The sequence below is a fragment of the Agelaius tricolor genome, unplaced genomic scaffold (genome assembly GCF_023055355.1).
Source record: "Agelaius tricolor isolate 1412-34295 unplaced genomic scaffold, bAgeTri1.0.p SCAF_9, whole genome shotgun sequence".
Classification (NCBI taxonomy): domain Eukaryota; kingdom Metazoa; phylum Chordata; class Aves; order Passeriformes; family Icteridae; genus Agelaius; species Agelaius tricolor.
Genome location: NW_027269269.1, coordinates 3641411 through 3667454, shown reverse-complemented (window position 1 = coordinate 3667454; position 26044 = coordinate 3641411). Strand labels below are relative to the sequence as shown.

The following is a 26044-nucleotide window of genomic DNA, read 5'->3' as shown; positions in this document are numbered from 1 at the left end:
AGATGAGGAATTCAGCTTTGTATATTATTTAATTCAACCATGTACAGTAAGAGTAAAATAATAGGAATGTAAGTTTGTACTTATTTTCAGAAAATAGATTCATTTGACAAACAACATTCAAAGAGTAAATAAACCTTGCAATGCAGTTACTCCAGAAGAAATGCACATCAAGCTACTGCTGTCCTATACATTGTACTTCAGCTGTCAACAGCCAATTCCTCTGCTCTGCAGCCAGGACACTTCATTTACAACGTGTAACAGCACACACACAGGGTGAGGTGCACAAAGCAATGTATGGAAGGTATAATGTTACAAAACACTTACCAAAATAAAATATATATGCAAGTTATCCCTAGTATTTACAACAAAGAGTTTTAAATTAGAGATCATTTAGAAGGCATCTGCTACAAACAAATGCCACACATATAGAAAAGAAAGCAGAAAGGCAGTCAGAGAAAGGTACTGTGTTAGTTATGACTAAAGACCTTTGGCTCCAAAATTGTGATATAATTATTTCCAAAAGACAACTAAAATGTGGAACATTTGAGAAGTCTGTCTTTGAACTCAGTTCTTACGCTGACCACTAAAATTCAATGTGAAATTTAGCATGGCAAGAACCACTTGTAAAACAATCTTATTATTTTATACATCACATGCTCTGAGTTGGATGCAATTATGGTTTGGCATTTCCTAACTCAGTGGGAACACATTTGAGGACAATTATATTTTACTGCATCTCATGCAAAAAGTCTGAGGTTATCTGCTCAGCAGGCCATCAGGAAGGCTCTGGCTGGGCTTTATCAAAATGAGGCACAAATGTTCTTAGTTGTTGCCCTAGAATTTTTTATAGTAACTTAAAGCACGCAAGTGGAAAAGAACAGATGTTGCTAACACAGCTTTCTGATGATCTATATATAAGTTTTGTCACCAGAAGGAGAATCAGGGCAAGAGTTGCTACAATTCAAACTTCTACATTTTAGTTGCAACTCCTTCCCACAGACTCTGAAGTGAGGCTAATTCCCAAGTAAATATTTGTCTTAATTGTTGAATAATACGTGTTTTCATTTCACTATAATTTGTTTAAAAGACTATGGCATAGTATAAATTTGGCCTGTCTTACTATATTTGATCTTCAATCTGTTGCAAGGTCATATTGCAAAGAAAGACAGAGAGAGCATTACAAAACAACTATGTCTACATGAAGGATACCATATGTAAAACTGTCCTGAGTAATCTGCACCATGAAATATTTTCTTTTTATCTCTTTGAAATTCACTTCTTGAGAAAAAACCTATTGCATGCAAAACCATATGCAAACATTTCTGTCCATTTTTAGGGCTAAGGCACCAGCACTCATACATGGGAAGAGCCTTCATGGGCACTGACATGTCAGAAGAAAGATCCCCAAACCTTTTTTTTCCAGCACCCCAGAGAACTGAGCGCTGGAAGGAAGTAGGTTTCAGCAAAGACACATATAAGTGTGGATATCATAATGTCTTCAGGTCCAGCGAGCAAAGTTTCTGGGTGAGCACTGCAATCCAACTTCAGCCTTTTTTTTTGCACTTAGAACAAGTCTTTCAAAATGTGATTATGAAAAACATCATCTTCACTTGCACCGTACGTGCATCTCATTGGTTTACAGGCCTGAACGTGGCAAGTACCCACAAAAATGGGTATGTAAGAAATGCAAAAGGCTTACTCATTTGAGGGGAAGGGTGTGCATCCATGCCTGCATTTGGAAGTCTGCTCCTTGTGTTTAAACTGAGCATTTAGAATTATCTATTTTTAAAAATCTGAGCAGCAATGGCTGGCTTAAACATCAAGAGAAATATACAAGCAGCTTTTTTCACTGACTTCCCTGTGCATTTTCTTTCAGCTGGATCACTGCAAATGTCAGTGTGCACTTCCAGTTCTTAACTAGTTTACATCATCTCCCATTGCTATGGGAAAGCACAAGCAATGAAATTTACTATGCAGGGCACAATTTGGCTGAGCATACCAGACTTTGCCTTATTGCTGAGCTATATACACAAGGCATTTGAAATGTAAAGTTGTCAAAAAGATGTAATTTAAAATCAAAACCACAAACCTGGGCTTTGCAGAAGTGGCCACAAAGTTATGAAATCACAAAACCTAGTTAATAGTGGGCTTCACAACACTGATGGTAAATAAAAATATGGAGGTAACAATAGCAGTAGGAACAAATACATCTTTAAAATAAGGCTTTTTTACATTGTTGTTAAAATGCCTGGCATTTAGCCCCTTGTTTGTATTTCATATATTACAGATCCATGACAAAGCTGATTGTGCCCACTGTCAAAGAATACCCTTGGATCTACCCTAATCATCAGGTAATGCCCCTAATCAGCAGCATAGGACAAAGTATTGTAAAGACATTCATAGCAAATCAGTTCTGAATCATATTGAGTCTTTACTTCCTTCCATATTCCCAGCAGTCTTGTCATCCTTGATGAGAGCAAGCAGAAACTATCAGTGCTACAAATATCAGATCCTCTTCCAGGTGGCTTTTTAAAAGTTATTCTCCAAGATCCATTTCATGCCACAGAGGAATTGAAGCAATGCAAATCATGGATTGCATATGCTGGTCAGAACTGACCTTAATCAAGTCAGGTTCTTCCTCTTCCAATGGGGACTGATGACACCAAGACAAAAATCCATCTCTGGTCCACATGATTTCTCTGTCCCTTCTAGTAAGGATTTCTCTTTCTTTTTGAAGAAGTTACTGGTCAAAACCCATTGTCAATTGAATGTGTACAAGAAGCATGGATCCAGACCGCTTCAATATATTTACATTACAGTTTATTCATTTTCTAAGTCCAGCTATATGAATAAAAATCATGAGATCTATGTAACATAGCCAGCAGTCACCATGTACTGTCTCGACTCTGATTTTGTACATTCACATTATCTCCGTGAGAAAATAAAAATGTATTTTTTACACAGAGAAATAAACATATTGGAAATACAAAGAAGAGTCTCCCAGGTGAAGAAATGAGTGAAAAAGCGATGTGAAAGCTCTACACTGAAGAGCATACATGCATGCATCTGCTCTGACTGAAATGAATCAATCTGAGATGCCCTGGGCTCCTCTTGTTTCCACCTGTGTGCAATAAATGCACATATCTTTACAGTCCATTTCATACTCTGTTCCTGTTTCTATAGGACAGAATAAAATTTCCCTGTTCCAATCTGGAATATGGTAAGGCCTTGCGGGATGTTCTCCTGCCATTTGGCAATGTAATAAAAAAAAGACAGGAAGGATTAGGGTCCACTAAATTCTGCACCAGCTGGTTAATCACATGGGATAGCTCCACCTGATTTTAATGGGTGATCTGTGCTCAGTGCTCCAGAAGGAAGGAGAAAATTCTCCTAAGACTCCTTGCTGATACATCCCTATAGAAAAATTCCTCCCTATCCAAAATTTGGCCATCAATATAAGGTTAAGAAAAATGAAATGTTACAATGACCTGCACAATTCCATCACTACTTCAACATAACTAAGAAACAGAGATCAAATACTGCTGTTTCTGAGTAACAGCAAGTTGTCTTTGTCAGAAGAGAGACTGCTCTTCATCAGCAATGCTGACACTTGGCAACATGGACTTCAGAGCAGCCCTGACAAACTTCTTATCCAAGACAAAGGCTGCATTCCTGTCTCAAGGGAACCCAAGGTTCTGCCTCTGAAATGGGAGATTCACTGAGCTCAAGTAAGCTTGACCATGTCTCCAAGGTCCTTCTCTGGAGTGAGTCTCCCTCTGTGCTGATGCCCTTCCAGGTCCTTTGGCCTCTCACTTTTTAAAGGGAGTGAGTTTGTTGAAGGTATGCCAGAAGAGGGATGGCTTCCGCTTGGGTTCTGCCAGGGCAAAGACCTGCTGCTGTGGGACGCTGGTAGGCACAGTGATGTGTCGCTGGTGAAGGGGATGAAGGGTTTGGTGTAGAGGAGGCAGAGGACACCCATTATAGCTCACACCTGCAGAAGAACAGTTGGAGAAAGCACCTGAATCAGCCATGGAAATTTAAGCACAGAGCCAGGGGACAAGATGAATTTTGCCACGATCTTGAATGGCACAACTACTGAAGGTCACGTTTTCTGATGTTTGACTTTTTAATTGATGCATTGATTTGGCTTAATAAGACAACAGTGCCAGTAAAAATAATATAACAGAATAACCAAAAACAAGCAGCAGTTTCACACAGCTGGACTATACTGTTTGCACAAATAAATCCTTGTATTTCAAAGGAATGACTTCAAACAGAAGATACTGGTACTTCAGTCCACTCTCAGAGTAAGGCTGGGTAAAATACTGCTACTGACAAGACTTTTGTTTCTTCCATTTGAAATATATTTTTCTGGGTTAATGTTCTTAAGACTTGAGCTTTTTGGATTCTGAACAGAATCTCCTAATTACATACTTTAGCCACTGCCCTGAAAATCCAGACAGGTTCCAGGGATACCTATTGATTGATTAAGAGAAAATGCTTTAAGAACATTAATCCCAGTGAACAGAAGACAATCTAACATCAACTCCTTCACTCCTAAACTCAGGCTTAAATCTTATTCCACTTTTCTCTCAGCACACTAGTGATTTAGCTGAGTTTGACTTTAAGATGGAGAAGGACAAAATCCATTGTAATTTGTTTCTGTTGTGATTATTTTCTGAGAGAGGAAATGAATAAAAAAGCCATTTCCTGGCAAACAAGCTTCTGGTCCATCCTTCCTTCTAGAGGGATGCCAGAAGAAGCCATTTTGACTGTTATTGTAAATAATATAACAATGTGGCTTGCAAGAAGAACTTTAGGACATTTTAAACAAGACACAGAATTGGTAAAGAAGAAGAAGCTCTTTGAGTAAAAGCAAAGGAAGGAATTGTAGCACTAATTTATAATTTAACCTGTGCATCCAATTCATCACCTTAAAAATAAACACTTTGCCTTACCTCTAGAGTTTCTTCTCTAACATACAGAATACTGACTTGTCTGTTTGAAGAAGCTCAGGGAGCTGATTTAGTAGACAGTTTAGAGAGATATTGGAATTTAATATTAAAATACAGGTTGATGGCAATTATTTGACTCCATGTAAGCCAAAAAAAATGTTTTTAAAAGATTGAAGAACTCAGCCACAGCCAGACTGTGCTATTTCCTAACGAAAAGATCAATGGAACACAGTAAGAAGGTAATGCAATTCTCAACACCCACCTTTAATTTTTCCTTGCCTTGACTTACGGGCATTCTGCATGGCTTGTTTCTTCTGGTTTTCTGAGATTTCCATACCTACACATCAAAGTGTAAATTAGGGCACTAGTACATAATTACTGCATCTAATACTTGATTGCATTAAATTAAAACAAATAAGTAAACTGTACCTTAAGCAATTTTTAGTAAATCTTAGTAGCAATACACCTGAAGTTTTTAGAAGTGTGTTTTATATTGTTATATGAACTTAAAGAGGGTTTTCCACTAGGATAATGACAGATAAATCCAGATAACAAGAGATTTTTTTTTAAAAAAAGGGTGTAAAATAAAATTTTTGAAATCTGTAAGTCATCAAGTAATAGATCACAATTGCAGAATCCTTTTGTTTTTCACTCACTCTGAGCTAATGTGGGGAACAGATTGGAGTTACTGCTAGTACAAATTTGGGTATCTTTCCCTTCACTCAGAGGAAAGTATCACAAAATCTGGCAGACGCTGAAGCAGGCTGTGATGTGGTTTTGGCTGCATCATTCTGGAGCTGGATCCCTCACTCGGGTTTCTCATACATATTTGTGTAACTCACATAAAGCACATGGCAAGCCCTATGCTTTTTACTATCATGTGACAGGTGTATGGCTGAGCTGGGGTACAGAGATGACAGACATCTGCTAGAAGGTGGCACCAGAGACTGTGCTGTCTGGAGCCCAGGTAGAGGCACTCCAGTTTCCTCCCCCTGTGCACAACACAGTTGAGATACATGCAAATGTCACATTTGCACAAGGTGACAACAGGGTGCACATTTCATGCTGTGCATAAGGCTGCACTCATTTCACACATATGCACAGAAAGAGCACAGAGGCTGAATGAAGTGTCTGGTTCAGTTCCATTTTGCATCTTTCCTCACTTCTCTATACTTTAAAACTCCCTTTTTTATCCTGAACTTATGAACAAGTTATTACAAATCAGCCTATTAACTTAAAACATCCATAATTTTTGGGTAGTAGTAGTTTATTTTATCCTGCAGGGTTGTTTTTTTTTTTTTTCTTTATAGAAAGAAGGAAACAGATTTTTAAAAATGAAAGCAATTTCATCAAGAGAGATCAGACCACTCTCTTAGGGTTACTATTAGTGGTTTGGAGAAGGATTTTCTGGCTGTGGTCTTTTCTCTCATATATTCATAAAAGCTAAGAAAAGCTAGATATGGTTTGGGAGACAATGACTCACACCAAAGTGTCTTTGAAAATAGAAGTAAAATGCCATTTGCAGTTCTGAATTGAAAGAGTATTATTGGTTCTCTGAATGGTCAGATTAGAGGCTTTATGTTTAGTCCAGCAAGATAGCTTACAAAATCAACAAGACAAATTTAAACCTGAGGTTGAGAACAGTGGCATTTTTCCATTGGTTTTGGCTGAAGAAAATGTTTAATTATGCCAAAAAAAGAAAGAATTTTAGAAAAGAAACAGTCTTCTGGTTAATGGAGAAAAGATCCAAGCCACTGTGGCTCACAAGACCAGATGGACATTAGGTATTACAACTCAACTATCTTTCCTCTGGTTCATCATACCTGGCCCAAAACAGGAATGTTGGAATAGTGAGTTGCAACACTTGAAAAGCAACTTTACAGAAAGCTGGATGTTACATGGGCAGAGAAGACTGCATGTGCCATTATCAAACATACAATTTCTCTTTTAACAGGGCTTTTTTCCCCCACTCTATTGCACTGTGCCTGAAGAGCATTAAGCACAATGGACCCTCCTTGTGCAGTTCTCGCACTCAGCAACCATGGGAATTTGTAACCCAGCCCCAAAACAAGGGTTAGTGCTTTTATGACAAATCTCACTGCCAGTGCCACCACCACTGTTGGATGGTCACTCTTCTAAATATCATATGTTGATTTTCATGAGGTCCCAGCAGAATAAATAGTTTAGGGCTGTAGCTACTACACCTTTGCAGTTTCCTCATGCTTGGGGATTACTGCAGCAGTGTCACTTAGGAGGAATGGTAACACCAAGACAGACCTGTGGTTGCCCAGGGAAGAGCCTCAGGAGCTTCCTGACAGACAGCATCTAACTTGCTCAACATACTCTCCTAGTGCTCCATAAAGTAACCACCCAGGAAGAAGTGCAGAGCTCAAGAATGTTTCATCTTAGAAAGGATGGAAATGGAAGCATTCACTTGTTCAGTTTTTATCTTCTTTACCTCAGTCTTGCTCACAAAAGTGCAGGAGCTGTGTTTTACTCAGTAGCATCCTTCCATGTCACTGAATTATGGTTCTCATTGTATACTGGAGTGGAGTTGTTCTGTAACTTTGTTGTAAGAGGGACTGTGTGGACAATTATGATCAGATCCTCAGCATTGCTCTATTACCCTCTGATCACCTTCACCCTTTTGCAATACCCACTGTTTTAGAGTTCTGTTTAGGTGAATTAGGGAAGGCAGCTACCTCATAGCCCCACAAGCACAAGATGACAGAGCAAGCTCCACGTAGAGCAAGGCACGAAAGCCATCAGCATTGTGCCCACCAACGCTGACTGTGATGTCACACTGTGACATTCAGCACTGGAGAAGGGCAAGTTTCCAAAGTCTGAGGGAAGTTTAGCTGTGGCTCCTTCATTGTTTACTCTAGATTCAAGATGACTGGGATTAATTGCAACGGTGCAATGTGGAAGGGTTAAAACTGATTTTAAATTGAGAATCAACTGGCAAACTTTTAATATTTTCTTCTGCTTATGGACTATCTAAAATACATATGGAAGAGGCCTTATTTTTGTCATACTTACAACAGTATCAAACAAGAGAAAGCAACTAGGATCAAAAGGGTTACATTTGTAATGTAAGAGTTATTCCTGTCTTCCTAATATTCTGACCACATGTTTTACATGATCATGGATATAAGGTTTGGCATCTTGTTTAAGTTTTAATAATTTCTGAGTTGTATCATCCACTTCACTGCACTTCCAGTGTTAACCTGATGTCAATCCAAAGCCTTAGCCTCAAGAATTTTACTGAAAAGGAGAAGTTCTCATGCAGCCAACATTCACAGATGCACTAACATGACTTTTTAGAAACACTAAAAAGAGTTTTCTTTTTTTAAAATTACTGTTGCTGCTTTCTTTGTGTATGTTTTGCCAATTAAATTTTGCTGGAGCTTTTGTCACTGATCTTAAAGGACGCATGAAACAATGCAAAACCAAAAAAGCAATCCTAACTATACATTGACACAGAAGACACACTGTCCTTGGAGTGTCCCATAGGCTGCAGGTCTAAAACTGGTCCTAGGATTTACTACCTTTTCTCCTGCTCACTCAAGGTCTGGCTTCATTTCTCTGGCCAGTGCCAGAGAAATGTGCCAGTGCCACTCACTGCCCAGTGGTGCTATTGGTGGGTCTGTAGTTAATGACACCATACAACTGCATGGGCCTCCTGGACACAGGAGGTGCCACTATATCACACAGACAGTATAAATCTACAATTATTGCTGCTTGGCTTTGTAAAAAAGCATCCTTTATGGACAGATATTTTTGACCAATCGTTCATACAAAAGTGCTAGGATTTTAGATGGAATTTTATTATTGATTGGTTTTTGTGACTTGCATCTTGTCATATCTCATCTCTCATTCTGCTCCACCAAGCACCAGAATCATATGGATGACGCTATCTGCCCTGGACCTTTGGCCCACAGTGACAGGTCAAACACACCTGAACAGGCTTCACTTACACAGCTAAACATCAGGTCAGGCAAGAAATGGACACCAGCTCAAGAAGACAGAGTGCACATCTGTACAAAACAAAGAACTGCAAAAGCAAGTTTGTTTTAACCACTGTTTAGAAATTGTTTCACTCACCCATTTCCTTGTCTTCTCGAACTCTTCTCCTTTCATTTTCACACGCCTCCATCCATCTCTTTTTATCCTCCTGTTTTTTTGCACAGAACAAATGAACCTCCTCTGTTGTTCTGTTTATTATCTTAAAAGCATTCTTGACATTGATGTTAAAATCTTTGTCTCTGCCATCTTCGGTGTCCACAATTTCTGTCTCATCCATGTCAATACGATCCTTGTAATACAAAATGTCCCTTCTCAGCAAGTCCTTCTTACAGAACACAAGCTGATGGTCAAAAAGGAAGAAAGTCCTCTGCTGGCTTTTGCCTTGTTTTGATATTTTGGTCAGTTCTCCTGAGTGGATCAGTTCTGAGCTTCTGGCTAACACATCTGGTCCCTAGGAAGACGTGTATATAGAGATATAGAGATATGTAGTAAGTAAATAATATTTTAAGATCTCAGTGTGTGTCTAACCAGTCTCACTATATAATCAAATCTTAAGTTCACTCACTTTTCTTGTATTTTTATTATTAGATTTGAAAATGTCATACAATGTAAATAATATCATAGAGGTAAATTCAATCAATGTGGTCCTGCATAAAGAGAGGTAAACATTTAAGTCAGTGAAACAGGTTCCGTTCTGACAGAACTACCAGACTTCCAAATGAGATTCAACATTTTTAAAAGCTCCATTTTGACACCTCATCTCAAAGGCAAGTGTCCATGTTACATACTGCTCTTCCTGAACTATAAACAAGGTTAATCAGTAACAGAAACATTGTAAATGAAGCAACTGGACTTTTAACTGAGCAATGACCACTTGAAAAGTAGACACCATAAACAAGCACCTACGCAGAAAGACTCCTGCAGGGGACATGAGGTACTGTACACAGTACCTTTGCCCAGGAAAGGCACAGGCTGACACTCACCTCCCAGTCTACAATAGAGACTTGCCAACGGGCAATCTTGTCTATGCTTTCTAGTCTCCGTTTTCGCTCGTTGATCAGGCATGCCACGTTCTTCATGGCCTCATATGCAGCTTTTATGTTGCTATAATCACTGGGAAATGTAAGCACATTTCAAGGATCACTTATACAATGGACATGATGCAATCATAAAACATGGAAATGATGCAACCACAGTGCCTGCAGTATTAGCCCACATTATCCCCTTATCCATCTAGTCAGGTACTTTAAAAAGAGGAACCTGATTCCTGCTATCCCAAACCCCACACAGTAGCCTGTACAATTCAGTGCTGCTGTACTGCTGGGCTTGTCTAGGAGCAAATTACTAGATTGGTGCAAGGAGGCAGAAGTGATCGATTAATGAACTGCAACACTGTCTCTACTGAAAACAATGGTAGAATTCCCACTGAGCTCAGTGATGGCTGTATTTCACTTAAGGACTGTGTCTTTTAGCAGGATTTTAGTGGGACTTTTTGGGAAGGGCAGTCTTTTGATCATGTTTAACAATTGTATTTTCTCCTCCTTGTTCCCAGTGACTGGGTCAATGAACACAAATGGGGAATGCTAGGTGGACAGGAAAAAAAACCAAAATCCATCCCACAGAGCGTGAGAGGAAGCCAAGAACAAGGGCCCCAGAGAGAGGAATTAAAGGAGACAATATGAAGAAAGCATCATGTTTCTACGGGACAAATGTGTGAAAGCCATGATAGTCACCTGCCTCTTCTTGCTTCAGGACTAATGCAATTAACTCAGGCCAATCCTCCTGTCCTTCTTGCAATGCTCTGCTCCCCTCCTGCTTTCCTGAGCTCTCAACATGCGTATGAATTTCCCCAAGTTTGCAGGTAGCCTTTTTTTTTTCTCTGAATAGCATCCATCTCTCCTTCACCTTCGTCAAATGGAGTCTCTCAGAAGAGAGAGAAGGGAAGAGACATATCTCTTGCTAAAGGAATCCCAGCAGAGCAGCTGCTTTTCCTCTTTTATCAGAATGCCTCTTGCAGAAAAGGGAGTCAGAGGCAGAAAACAGCACGAACCAGAAATAAATCCTGCCAAGGTGTTAGCCTTGCTGTTCTTTTTATCTGCTTCTGTCTCAGTTCCAGTTTTCATTGGCTGCTGCTGAGGGATGCACTTCCCTTCTGAATGTGTGCATTCTCTCCCCTCTTTATTTACATCTGTGGGAACTCTATTCTGCCACACTGAATACAGAAAGTGAGATTAACAAAACAGGATCCTACTAATGCCAGGGAAATGTCCCACAGGGTGACCACATGATATCCATACTGCTACACTTGCCCTTCCTTATCTCAGTTCCTTTTTTCTTTGTTGGTATTTATTCCACACTTGCTACACAACTTGTGGCCCTCACAGCAGGCTGTGCATATTGGAACTTCAAATTTTTTATGAAAACAAAATGCTACCCAAACCCCCAGCTGGCTGGAGCTTTTCTAAGGCTCCATGTGGGTGTAGATCTGCCTGTTTGTGAGCATCTCTGCACAGTGGGCGCCTCTCAGTTCTTGAAGGCATCTCTGGGTGCTGTGTCACACAAGAGGAAAATAGGTACTGCGGGAAGAAGGTGGTGAGACCTTGCTGTCACTTAATCTGCAGGTTTAACAGCTCACAGAATAACTTTACTATAATTAGTAGCAGTGAAAGAGAAACTCTAGTTAGTAATTCTTATTGCAGCACTTCCCAGGTAGTCACAGAACTGAATAGAGGCATTTCACATCTAAATGTCAGTGCTTCACAGACCTCATATTTTCCCTCTGGCAAAAATCAAGTGGTCTCCAAGGGGAGTTTTCTCAAGGTTAAAGTACTGACTTTGGCCAAGGAAACGTTGCCTCAGGCTTCATTTGGACTTTGAGCACAGGGGTCACAGTGGAATATTTTCTTGCAATTATATAAGATAAAAAGACACTTATAGATAAAATCTTAATTTTAGTCAAAGATTGAATCAGTGCAGAGGTATAGCAGAAAGGCTATCTGCAACTTGAATTTTTACTTATGCCAGCTGAAAATCTAGTATCTGGACTTTACTGCAAACTAAGGTAATGTTTATAACTACTAAGTTTCTAAAACAAATTACCTCCAAACTTATTCAGGTTGTGGTTATTTTCTAAGACACTCTTCACTTTTTCTTACATCCACAACTTTTATGAGTCTTCCCCTCTTTGGATTTCTTTCTCCATGATTTCTGGCCTTTTTTTTTCACTCTGAATAACACATTCCTCCCTGCATCCTGTTTATACACCATCTTCTTCTCCCTCTTTGACTTATTCCTCATTATGTCATGCATCCTCTCAGTCCCCTGTGCTGCACTTTCAGATACTGTTTTGGTGACTGACTGTGATGGTTCCAAGAAGCCCTGTTTATCATGGTCCATGGCAGTTTTGTTCCTGATCTCAAAACCTTCAGTGTTGTGTCACCCAGAAAACCTAAGTAATAAGGTGTTACTACTATTACAGAATTTTTTATATTCATTCTCTCACCTGTGCTCCTGAGTGGTGTATTTGAGCAATTCTGCAAGCTGCAGAGGGTATTTGCAGATTTTCTGAACAGGAGTGAGAAGAAAACCATCAATGGCAATGTCAATCATCTGCTGAAGCAAGCGACAGGCCTCAAAGAAGTGGCGGTATTTGCCCTGCTTCATCAGTCTGGAGAGTTCAATGCAGGCACTGGGATGGTTGTTACAATACTCTGAATAAATAGCAAAGCCTTCTTGCTGTTAAAAAAAAAAAGGTGCAACTTTACTAAAGTATTTGTCTGTAAAGGAGAAAAGCAATTTTTGTAATATCTGTTATCTATAATTAGATCAGGTAATCCATTTTCTATATTTCTTCAGGCTGATCAGCCTTGAAAGTATGCAGAAATCTACGTTGTAGCTGTCAAAACCATGTACCCTTCTTTGTCAGAACACAGAAATAAAGGTCTCTTCTTGAGTCAGGATAATCAAACTCACTTTAAGAAGTATTTTTCTTTGGGGAAGATAGCTATAGGCTTAGTAAGTCTCTATCAAGAACTCACAGCCTATCTCCCCATTACCTACCTTTCTTAATGTCTGTATGAAGTTTCTGCTTGCTGAATATGAGATCACTGCAAACAATCCAGCCCATCTGTGATCATTAGAGTTTCAACAAAGAAACTTAAAACTGTTTACAAAATAACATGCTAAAGATGAGGAGAAATCTAAAACAAATGTATAATTAATTCCAAGTTAGTTTACCTTCTAAAATGCTGCCAATTTATTATTTAAGAAGCGCTTGTTAGTAAAATCTCCTCCTAATATGGTAACTTGGCTTTTTATTATCATATTTTGGTAATTTCATAAATAAAATCAACTTTTTCAACCTACATGTTGAAGAAAACATGACCCTATTTCACTTAGATGAGGTTCTTCTTTGTTGTACTGTTTCTCAAGATCCTTCAGAAACTTCCTTTGGAACTTGTAAATATCTTCAATATTTCCAAAAATGGTGCTTAGCTGAGCTGTGGTGAACATTCCTGTATGTTTGCGACACTGCCGAATGTAACCCTGAAATGAAATAAAAAACACTCCTTAGTCCAAGGATGTGAGACAGGTCCTACCCTGAACAAAATCATTTGAGCTGCCAAGACCCCCATGGTCTCCAGGCAAGGAAGTGATTTTCTAGACACACACACACACACACAGAGGTAGAAGTTCACATTTGCATCTGAGATGTTCACATGTGGATTCCTGGCATCCAGCCCCTGTCTCAGGGTACCCCAAGTGAACCAGGGAACCTCCCAAGTGTAAAGCCCACCTGCATCTCCCTGTTGAGAATGCACTGCAGGGACTGAACCCCCAGGAAGAGCTGCTGTGCTCACAGTCTCACAGCAGTTACAGCACCAGGGCTCAGGGAGTGCAAAGGTTAACTGATGGGATAGGGGCTATCTGCCAGGCTCCTCCATTTGGCTGCTGGCAGGCAGGCCTCCCGCAAACAGCTTTGGGAGCAGACAGCTGAAATAGCCTTGCAGTTGCTCTGGTGAGGTTTACCAGGAAGTAACACTGACCGTTGCTGGCACTGTTAGGAATATTCCTGTCTCCTCCACAGCCATCTGCTCTGAGAGCTGTGCAGTGGCTACGCTGCAAGCCAGCTACCGCATTTCCTATTGCACCAACAGGGAAAGCTAATTCCTGTGCGGCTCCTGTAATGTGGACTGCAGACACTTCTTGAATGTAAGACATGTTTTATGGGTATACTTTAGCTTCATGATCCTGGCTACAACCAGCTTGAGTAATTCATACAAGGGCTGAGCTTGCAAATTTGGGTTACTATCTGTGTAGCTTTTCTGGCTTAGTCTTACTTGAGTGTATTTTCAGCCTTATGTGCTACGTGCACTATCCTACAGATTCACTCTGAGGACAGCAGACTATCTCTACCCCACATGTTAAGCGTGGCCCATTGCTTCTCTTCTTGGAAAATGTGTGCTTGCTCTCTTGTACTAAACTCAGAGGCTTGCCAGATATTAAAAACCAGGTGTAGGATACACGTATTAGAGAAAATTAATTAATTAATATGTGCCTAAGTCTTAACAGGTCAGTAAAATATGAGAGTCATGTCCTAGAACTCAGCTAGCCATGGCAGCAGCATAGCAGAGTGTACAAATTCTTCCCTGGTCTTTCATGCACACAATCAATATTACTAGCTTCAGTAAATAATGAATATAAATAACAAAATTTACATTTAATGTTTTAAAATTAGCCAGCTGGTAACCAATTTTTGTCCTTTCTCTCCCTTTTTTCTCTCTTAAAGAAAAAGGCCTGATCTAAAAATGAAAAAAATAAAAAAGAAAAAAAAAAGAACAAATAAAAACCTACTCCTGCCTTGTCTACTTTGCTGTGAATTAAATAATCTAATGGTAAGTGGTGGACTAAAGGATGACAGCATGACAAATACAAGGACAGACCTAGCAAACTAAGGCTACAAAGAACATTTTTGTAGGTTGCTTTGCACCATTCCAGATGCAAACCTCAAAGACAAGTCAAATACAGGTCAAGTGCATCATAACTCATATCAGAAGAGGCAAACTTCAGTGAAAAGTATTAAGAAGTTTCTTGCCCAAGTGTGAGCCTCCAACAAATACTGAGAAAAAAAGCAGAAAACCACCCCCATTTCATGGTTCAAACAAGCAAGGGAGATCTAAAACACACTTAGATTTTTTCATAACTCCTAGGCATCCAGTAAAAATCTCCTCAAATGAGAAAACAGGGAGATCAACCATTTAGCAAATACTCTTTCCAAGTTACTTCCAAGAAGTTTTGTCACTGAACTGCAAATTATTTTACTACAGTTACCCAAAGTTCTCTATACAGTGGCAAAAAGCTCTAAATAAACTGGACTTCCTTCTCTCATTTATTATAGAAATAGCAGTCAGAGCGGCACTCTTTTGCTGTCAAAAATGAAAGTTTTTTTAAAAGAAAGGAAGCAATGGCTCATGGCAGTCATCAGAAAGCAAAGTCGTAAGAGGAAATGAAGAATTGGACTGACAGCGTCAGAATCGCAATTGGGAGTATTTTGAAATAAGAAACCACTGTGGTTCTCAACTGATATGGAATGATTTGTTCTCACTTGGTCAGCAGAATATCCTCAGGTTAAAGCATGTACCTCACAGATGTCCTTGAGATGCTTGATATAGACTCGTTCTGTTTTCATAATTTCCTGTATAACGTTGGTTCTCATCTGATCCCTGTTTTCAGCTATTTTCTGGCGATGCTTGCTAATATCTGAATCTTGTTCTTCATCCTGGATATTACTACAGTTTTCTGGCACTTCTTCCTGATTAACTCGCAGCTGCAGCCAGAACAAACAAAGCAATTAGAGTGAAGCAGAAAGTTTTACAACGTGTGGTAAAACTGTTATAAACTTCTTATACCTAAGAGAAGAGTGGATACAGACATGTTCTCATTCTTATCTTATAGAGGGGGCTTCACAACAGGATTTATCTCATTGTACTCACTGCATGTTCAAATAAAGGGTTGGGATTTCTGTCTGGTTAAATACATGACTTCTACTCACAGTATTTGAGAGAGACCATCATGCTGTCCATGTTGTTTTCAGAGTTAAGCTTATTTCTGACCCTTACCCATACCCAATAGTTAATGTGTTTGGCCAAGTTAGCACGGGGTAAAAATTACAAAAACAGACACTCAACCACTTTCAAATAGTTTCCCTGTGCCCCATCTGTATGGTGTAGACAGCAGGACCTCCTTTTCTGACTTCTGTCTGATTGCCCAGGTTGCCTAGAGATCTAGGAAAGGGAAAGGGAGCAACCACCTGCTGCACTCCGTGTATGTAGTACTTCATGCAGTGCAGTCCAAGTTTCACTACAGGTTCTCAAAAGGCTGTTCAAATTATTTTCTAAAATATATTTCAATTTTTTACCATCTGAGAGTTACACTGGTATTAATCTGGGTGAGTTCTGACTGTGGAGTTCAGACTGTGAACCAGATTTCTACACAATGTCCTTGATAATAAATTAAGCCCTTGATAATAAATTAAACCCTATTTTACCAAGAAATCCCTGCAGCATAGCTCTCCCCTGCCCTTATGAGAACTGTTGTGTCCTTTCTGTACACACTGATGACTTTTTGGTTGAGCTTTCTGCTCTTGTAATCTCTGTTTGAGAAACTCCTTTGGTTACAAAGGGTCCAAATGAAGAAGACAGGGTAAAAGTTGTCAGGGAAGCTAAGGGATCTTAGGGTGTGATTCTCTACTGCCTTTTTCCTTGTGAACTCCTTAGGAGTTATGCCACTGAGGTTCAGCTATAAACATGATGAGGATCAGGTATGAAATGTAATGCCAGGACAACTGTTGCACTCTGCTAGGAATCTTGCAATGGTGCAAAAGCAAGAAGCAAAAGAGTTGCTCACCCTGACAAAGCTAGCTGGAAACCAGGCCTCCTTGTCCTCATTTCTTCCCCACCACCAGTCTTTGTTGGAAGCTTCTAGAACTCTAATGACATCTCCAGCTTTGAAGCCCAGCTCTTGATCATCCATAGTGACATGGTCCCAGAGAGCCTCTGCATAGACGACGGTGCCATCGCTTATCAGCTAAGATAGGAAGAAAATGAGATTGCAAAGGATGAAAGATAAACTCTATAGTGTTTATAAACTACAAAGATATCAATATAGGTCACTAGATTTGCCTACTATTACTCCTGTTACAGGATAAAACTAAAATTTCAGATTTTCAGAAATCTATGCATATTCTCATTAGTGAAAACAATTAGAATCCTGCTCCAAAGCAGGATTATATAGGGTAACAGTTACAGTCTGTGATGGTTTAAAACCCAGACGGAAAATCAAACCCACTCAAACTGTCCCCTTTCCCCCACTCCCTTCCTGGAAACACTACGAGAAGTTATAGAAGGAATCACAATTTACTGAAAAACTGCAATAATCATAATAATGCTAGTAAAAGAGTGTACAAAACAAAGTTTTACCCACAAAAAGGTATTTACCACTGAGCAAACTGAAGTTCCTCCCAAAAAACTAGCTACTGCCATTGAATTTTTTATGACTATGAAATCTCAGACTATGGAAACCATCCCTCCACACCCCCCACCCCTGTCCCTGCCCTCCCTGTGTCATCATTCCAGCAATGCAAAGCCCCAGACATTACCTCATTAATTGCTAGCTGTTCCCCTCCGGGCTGCAGGTACCTGGGAGCAGCTTGGCAGAGCTCCTCATAGCTGTAATCTTCCTCACTGCCATTGTCATCCACTAAGGCTGAAGACTCAGTTCCAGCATCTGCAGCAACTAAAACAAAAGTGCAACAGCTGTTTGCTTCATCATTTTTATGATTCAAAGACAACAATGCAAGAGGAATTGCTGAGAAATTGCCTTTGTTGTCACGAATAAAACAGTAACAGCAGGAGTGGAGGGTAGCAGAGCTCTCAGGAAAACCACCTTTTCATCATTAAATAAGTTTTACTCATTTTTAGAATTTCACATTTAGCAGCTGATAAAACTTTTGTACACAAAAAACCCAGAACTACAACAATTCCTTACTTATTTGTTCTCAGAGGAAACCTTAAATGGCCAGTATCAGAAGGAAAGCCCCGATGCCATTTCCCAGGCAGCAGATGTGAGGGCCCTACCAGTCCCCAGCAGTCAGTGGGGACACTGTCACCCTCAGGCTGGGTGCCCTCACACCATCACACCCCCTGCAGGGACACAAGGACCCAATGGTTCTGTGCCCACCCACCCATGGGAGGGGTGGGCAGCCTGTGTGCAGCCCCAGCTCTGTGCTGGCTGCTGCCACCTCTCCCACAAACTGGGGAGGCTCTGCCAGCAGCAAGGCTCAAGGGGACATGGAGCCCAGACTGGGCACAGTGGAATGGCCCTACAAAAAACCTGTTCCAATTTTTCCAAAACACAACAGTTTCTTGGTTTGATAATTGTGCATTTTCTGACCAAGGAGGCAGCTCTGTATGGAAAGAGAGGTCAGGACTAAAATGGGTCTCATTTTATTACACAGCCACATAAGAAACACTGTTACTGTATAAAACTATAAAACCCCTTTGGGGTACACCACTGGTGACAGATTCTTTTGGTGATCACCCCTGGCAGAGAAAGAGAACTGGGGGCTGACCTCAGGAACAAGTCTGACTGACTGACTGACTGACTGACTGACACCCACACTGCTCAGTGCTGGACCCTGTCCAAGTGGGTTTGCCTCTGAAAGCTGCCTGTAATGTTCAAGGCACCCAGGATCAAGAAGCATTCATGACCAGTGGCCCCATACTTGAGTGCACTGTCTGGTCCTTGTTAATTTATTCCTAAAGATTTATTCTTATGGCAAGGTCAAGCTGTGAACTAGAGTCTGAAGATAATATAATGCTCAAAAAGTCAAATTCAGAATAGGTTGCTAGCCCTGAACTTCTTTGCTAAAGGTTAGCATCTCCCAGGTAGGTTGCCACACAGTCAACAGAGCAGCTCTTACTTCTGAGTGCCTGGGAAAGGACATTTAAGCAGAATTATTGAACCTGCCAATTCCAACAAGCAGCAAGGCTAAGCAGCAGGATCCTGACACTGGCCTCTTCTCTACTCTGCTTCAGACCTGGGCACTGCCTGTCTGCTGAGCTCTGGATGGGTAAGAGCTGCAAGGAGACAACTCCTGGCTTTACTCCATGCACCTACTACCACTAGGCAACCTGCTGCCATCTGCTACTTCCTTATCAGGAGAAATATTGCAACCCCCTCCTCAGGGCACACATACCATCACCAGCATCTTCACTCATCTGAGCATTAATTTGCCAGAGAGATCAAAGCAGATCACCACACAGATTCAATTAAAAACTTGCAATTTTTTTTTCCATAAAAATGGGAAAATATGGCATAGTCATGATACAACAGAACATGGCTATTCTGTTCTACTCCCTAACATTTTAAATAGACATTCACATTAACAGTATCATCTGCTTAAGCAAGAAGGATGCAGAGCCCCTATTTAGAAAAATCAAGACTTTTTCTCTCCTACAAACTCATTAATCTGAGCACTGATGAACTTTTCAAACACATCTTGCGAAATTTACCGAAAATGCTTTATTAAAAGATCTGCAAATAAATATTTCATTAAATCAATTTTTATCTTATAAAGCAACGTCCAAAAAATTTATCCCAGTGATCCTTTCTACATTTCCACTGCACTATTCATACTGCCCGTGGGGTTGTTCCAGGAATAATGGCACATCAAAATAACCTAATTCATTTGACTCCAGACAAAAAAGAACTACAATTTTGGGACAGAAAGCTGTCTGTTCCTCTGTACCAAATCAACAAGCTTACATTGACTTTGTTGGGTAGAATCAAGTGAAATCTTGAATTTTGCATCTTTTCCTCTATTGTATACAGACAGAAATACAGAGGGATGGGTGTGCTTTCCCAGTTGCACCAATGGGATGCAAAAAACTTAAGACAGCCTGGAATTGACACTGATCTTCTAGCAGCTTTTCACCAGTACTGCAGTTCCCATGGATGACACAGAGTAAGTGTCATCAGAATCAGGCCCCCCGACTGCCACTGTTTACCAGTTAGATCAAAAAACACCATGAAAAATGCAAGAGCGAGCATGTTCTACTCACACGTACCCATCTGAAGGCTCTCCAGACTCCAAAATCGTGCCATTGCCCCCCTGGCTACCATGCTGCCGTCAGACCTCTAACAGGTGATGCTGCTCAGTCCTACAGGGCTGCTGAAGGATCACAAGAGCTGTCAGCTGCCTTCAGCTCCCGGCAGTGCCTCCGAGGCCGAGCCCGGCTGGGAACTGCCAGCAGCGCACTCAGCCGCTCAGCCTGGCTGCCGCGAGCTCCCGGCTCTCTGACATCATGGGGTGCCCTTAGGGAGGAAGCTCCAGAAAAGAAACAAAAACCTGGCTGCCTGACCCTGGCCGCACTGCGCCTGCAGCCGCCCAGACCGCTCCCACAGAGCCTGAACATCCGAACACAGCGAGCCAGGGAGTGCATTTGTTTTTCATTAAAGCAGCGAAACGCGATTTCAATCTATATTCAAATGACTGCAATCCAGAGGGAGAGACTATTTGGATAGGAATTGGGAGTTCCTTGTATTACAACACTGTTCAGAGTATCGGTCTATCTTTGTCATACTATACCAGTTAAAATTCCAGAAGAAGTAAACAATTAAGGTATTTTTTACACAATTTCTCTTGCTTCACAGGCAAATGCTTTATCATTTTTTAGGGCACAAGCAACACAAGTGTTAAGGCTGCAGCAGACTGCTCCCAGGAAAACAGAGAGGAGGGAGACATTTTCTCACTGAAACTACAAACTTAATTCAGCTGCTCTATGAAATAGGGAATGAAGCAGAAAAGAACTCAAACCATCCATCTTTCTCTGGGTCTGACCCAGCCAGAGCACAGCCTTATTCATTCACCACGGGCCAGCATTCACCCCACATCTGTGTCCTCCCTCACTGAAGCTGGATCAGGCCATGCACTGGAAGCAAAGGCAGGAGCTGTTCCCATCCAGAGAGTGCAAAGCCTGCTGCAACCTATGTCTGTACACAGTGCTACGCCCACAGTTTGGAAAGCCCCAAAAACTTATTGGCTTCTTCTTTAGCTGAAAACTGTTGCTCAGCTGAGCCTGTCCTGTAACTGCGGATTGCCTCCTCCAGGGATGTGTTCAGAAAACCCTGGAGGCATTTCTGCATACAACAACTTCTCAACACCCACTAAAATCACATGGTTTTCCCCAATGCTGCCTCAGACATAGAAGGAAAGGCCAAACATCACCCTGAAATATTAATGCTGTCTTTCTGCAAAAATACTACTTGTGCTGCACTCCACAGGAGACTGACAGAAATCATCTTCTGAATCTCTCAAACTTCCCTATTATTTCTTGCTGCAAGGACTCTAGTTGGATAGCCCAATAAAAACAAGCTACTACATAAGATCTTCACACACAGCATTTTTCTTGGCATAAACCATTAAAAAAAAGCAAGCTGGCAAACAAAACTGACAGTGGTGACACTGAAGTGCTGATGATCCCAGGACTTGCAAGTGAAAATTTCACACTTTTAATCAGCCAGATCACAAGATCTTTGCCATGTCAAACCCCTTCCCATCGGGGAAAAACAGTTCAACTGACAAAGGAAAACCAGATCAAACCCCACACAGCTCTTTTACAAGACACTTTAAAAAAACAACCTCTGAAAAACAACTCAAAACTCTTTTGGTCTGATTTTTGCAGAAAGGAACAGGCTGTGTGCTTTTGCCCAATGATTAACCTAATGCCACCGTGGGATGCTGCTCGGATGGAGGGGGGCCTGCCCTCCCTCCTCTGCATGGGCACATCTGGCAAACTGAACCACCACAAAAGTGCTCATTTGGGGTGAGGTGGTGGTGGCTTTATTTCCTTGTAGATCAGCCAGGGACAGGAGGAGGCACAGGCTGTCCTTTGTAGTGGCAGACCACAGTGACCTTGTCCAAATGCATGCTGAGCTGGCTTAGCCACTGTGCAGGGCACGCTGAAAAGGCTGTGGGTAGCACTTACTAAAATACTAAAAGCTAGTTTATCCACTTCAAGAAAATTCAGTTCTAGAAACACCCTGGTATCATAGAACCCTCCATCCTGAGCCAGACCACAGGTGACCCCCAACCACTTCTCTGACAGCAGCCAGGGAGGAACATAAAAATAGATGAGGCGTGTGATGGCATTTTTCTGATGTACTTTTCTAAATTCCAGTTATCTCCCAGATCAGTCAGATCCCTCCTGGGGCAGAAATTATATCTTTGTGTTTAATGAACTGGATTTTTCAAACCACTTTCTGATTTTTTTTAACTGTTGGGATGTGAAATACAATGTGTAGCAATTACTTTTATAGTTTAATTTTACAGACTGCGAAAACTATCCTTTATTTTGAGCTTGCCCTCTGGTGATTTCATTTGGTGCCCTTTAGTTTTTAAATTATTGAAAACAATAACTATTATCTGTTCATTTTTCCTGCGCCAAACAGACTTTTTTTCTCCTATTGTCCTTTTTTCCATGTTCCAGAGCCCAAGCCACATTAATCACTCCTCCCAGAGACACACACTGAGTTGATTTTCTTGTCCTCCTGCTTTTCTCTATATGGTCCCCTGTAAAAAATGCCTTTTGGGATGGAAAGGAAGGGGAGATGGCCCCCACACACACCAGTGGCACAATTGGGCCTTCTGTTTTGTTCTCTATTCATTTCCTACAAACTCCTGCCCTTTTATTTACTGTTTTGACTGTTACTATGCACTGCATTGACTCTGTAAATGTCTGTTAAGATTGCAAGATCTTTTCCTGAATGGCAATATCCAGCTCAAAGTCCATCCTTCTGTAAGCACATCAGGCTCTTTTCCTCCTCCACATGCGTTACCTTGGCCTTACCAACACCTGAAGCCAGAGCAGTGCCTCATGTCTCACTTTTACTACTGTCAATAATTCAGCACACCAGCAAGAATTACCATTTCATTTTATACCTCCCTTCCCACATCATTTGTGCAGACACTGAACATCTGATTCCACTCATCAGCTCTCTCTTTAAGAAAACCAACCATTCTCCTGAGTCATTCCCAAGCTGTGCTCCACACAGGCCAAATTCTAGTCCCACCCAAAAATATGCAAAAAAAAAAGGGGGTTAGTTTTTCAGATACTTATAAAAATTACTCTGTAGTGACAAATAGACAACCTGTTTAATGTAATTTAAAACCTGTAACCCTTCAAGCATAAGAGTAGCAATGTAAGTCTCAAGGGCAGTCTCCTGTGTGTTGTCTGATTCGTACTCTCTTTCCTACAGATGATTTACTGTCTTGTAACATCTATTTTTCTAAAATTTACATCTCCACTTTTATCTACCATTGCTATAAGAAGAAAGCAAGTAATGTATTAGGCTTTAGCAAGTAACTAAAATAAGATACCACTGGTTTTCAGTGCTTGAGTTTAGAATTACTTTCTATAATAAAGGGCTTTTGTGCTATCAAATTTCACTGTGCATGAGCAAACAAAAAACTCTCACATGTTCAAAGACAAGGAAGTGCCTTGTGATTTAAGAGAAAAAAGAAAAGAGATCAGAATTTGTGACACTAGTCACTTTAGCATTTTCTTCTGGAGCTACCAAACAGATTTTTTGCAACTGCTTTCAAACTGTGAAGTCCATGATATTCCACACTTGCCTTCAGAGTTTTGATTTCAGAGACTTTTCCTACTCCACTTCTATGTTTATTGTAAGGTCTCATAAAAGTCATATCTAACATAATCAAGGTTGCTTTGGCTTCATTGTCCTGAAAAGTGGCAGCAATCTTAGTTTGTGTATTTGTCATCCCGATGCTTAAGTTTAGGAGAACAGTTATTCAAAATCTAAATACCTGGAGAGATACTGCTCTCAGGCAGATGTCCAGGTAACTAATACTATTTCATGTCATTTCCAAACATCAACTGGAAAGGAAAACTAAAAATAGAAAAAATAATTCCTGCTGTGTGACAATAAAAGAGCCTCTTTTTTCACAAACTACATTATGGAAGACCTGTTATTCTGTGAGTGGTCCTTCTGGAATCAGGGACTGAAACACCACAGAATCTTAGCAAGAGTCACAGCATTTGATGTCTAATTTACCTCAGTGCCTGATCTGGATCATTAAGTGTACTAAGAAGCATACAGCAGAACACCAGACATAGGTTTTAAATTAGTTCCCAATATTTTACTACAATATAAATTCAAGGAAAATACAAATGGAGGATATATATAATTGCCCTGGTTAGAGAGAAGGGGGGGTGGAGCTCTTAGCGCTGTTTATTCCATATCACCCACATCATCGCTGGGGGCATGGTTTTGGCAGAAGCAGCCGTGCACTGGAAACCAGAGTTGCCATCTTGCTGGATCTCTCCAGGAAGAAGGTATTGGGATCAGCCAAGTGGATCCAGCCCCTCTCCCTTCCTATCCATTCAGGTCGCAGCTTTAAGACACGGTGCTGAAGGACAGCAATGATGGGTCTGAGGCGCCACTCCAAGGGAACAACAAGCAACAGAGAGAGGCAGTGGCACAGAGCCGAGCCCAGCTGAGCTACACAGAGCCCAAGCTCCAGAAGAGCCCAACTGGAGCAGCATCAGTGCCAGAGGCAGCTTTGCAGAAAGGAACCAGCAAAGCAGAGCGGTCTGAGGCAGCGCTGTGGCACAACGTGATGATCGCACTTCCAAGGGTTTGCTTGCCCTACTCCTCCGCTGTTTGCCAACTGGGGTGAGGGAGAACATTAAGTAGCGGAAGCTCTCTTTGACATATTGCCCTTGTGTCCCAAATACCACATGCCCCATATGCAGGAACAGTAATTATACTGACTTTGTGTGGAGACCACAGCAGGCACTGTCTTCAGGAAGATCTGGAGTTTTTTTCAGTGGTAAATGCCATTTTTTGTGGGTAGGGCACCTTCTTTTTGCATACTTTTTGCTACTGATGCTGCTGTTGTCATTGCAATTTTAGTAAATTGTTATCTTGTAATTTCTCCTTATTGTCCCTCCATTACTGAAAGGGGCAGAGGGAAAGGAAGTGGCTTATTTGGAGTTTAGTTCTCTAAACCAGCTGTCTAAACCAGCACAATAATGTATCTCAGAATCACAGACTATTCTGAGTTGGAAGGGACCCGCTAAGATCATCAAGTCCGACCCTTAAGCGAATGGCCCATAAGGGGATCAAACCCACAGTCTAGGCATTATCAACACCATGTTCCAACCAACTGAGCTCATCTTATTGGGTACGTCCCTCTTACTGCCATAGTTAGAAATTCTCAAGCCTGCTTCTTGAAGAGCACCTCCTGAAAAAAACTGTCATGTTCTATTTAAAACAGGAGAATTCAGTTTTAACACATTCTTATGTAAACTAATTTGTAGTTAAAGCATTTTTGGTAGAATTTGGACATCACTGCAGCTAAAACTTAGCTAAGAACCATCGAAGCCAAGTACTGACTTGTAAACATACACATAATTTTAATAAACATTGAAAATGCTATTTGTTAAGGTTCCTACTTCAGTCATGGGAAGCCTTGATCAAGAAGGTTCAGGGTGAAGGTTCCCAACAGTGTTTTGTTCACTATTAACAGTGAAGGATACAAAGTGAGAATTTTGCTTTTATTTACAAATCTTGCCAGAAGGAAAACAAATGGTGTTAACCCAGGTTGTTCTGGACCCACTTATGAAGAAATGTTCCACTATATCTAGACTAGTTAATAGACTATTTCTGTTAACTCCAGATAGCATTCCATGCTAAGAGTAAACAATTACAGCAAAATTACACAGGACATATCAGCGAGCCTGAAAGCACAGTGCTTCCAAAAAAGGCAATTTTTACCAAGACCTGTCCCTCATGTACCAGAGGGTTGGACCAGAGGTTGGACTACACTCATCAGCAAGCCACTTACTTATTTAAGGCTTGCCTATCTAAGTAAAGCTGAATGCATGGCAAACAAAAAATTAAAAATACATGTGTGGTGTGGCTAGGGTTCAGGTGTGAACTCAAGCATATTAGAACTTACTTCCTTCATAATCTATTGACTT

At 40.8% G+C, this 26044-nt stretch overlaps 1 protein-coding gene across 7 annotated transcripts in view; it reads right to left on the bottom strand.

Annotated features, from left to right (window-relative positions):
- Nucleotides 1-10: 10 nt before the first annotated feature.
- The window catches only part of SPATA13 (spermatogenesis associated 13), a 145957-nt gene continuing 119923 nt past the window's right edge, over nt 11-26044 (bottom strand). For 6 of the 7 annotated variants that reach the window (XM_071434051.1, XM_071434055.1, XM_071434054.1 and 3 more), the window contains 9 exons: nt 17638-17774; nt 16887-17066; nt 15622-15807; nt 13347-13526; nt 12484-12716; nt 9965-10094; nt 9060-9432; nt 5218-5292; nt 11-3991 (listed from right to left, as the gene is read on the bottom strand). In XM_071434051.1, the coding sequence (XP_071290152.1) occupies nt 3810-3991; nt 5218-5292; nt 9060-9432; nt 9965-10094; nt 12484-12716; nt 13347-13526; nt 15622-15807; nt 16887-17066; nt 17638-17774 (1676 nt within the window). In that variant the 3' untranslated portion in view covers nt 11-3809. Of the gene's footprint in view, nt 3992-5217; nt 5293-9059; nt 9433-9964; nt 10095-12483; nt 12717-13346; nt 13527-15621; nt 15808-16886; nt 17067-17637; nt 17775-20107; nt 20229-26044 lie in introns of those variants that run through there. The other variant, XM_071434058.1, reaches the window with a different exon arrangement.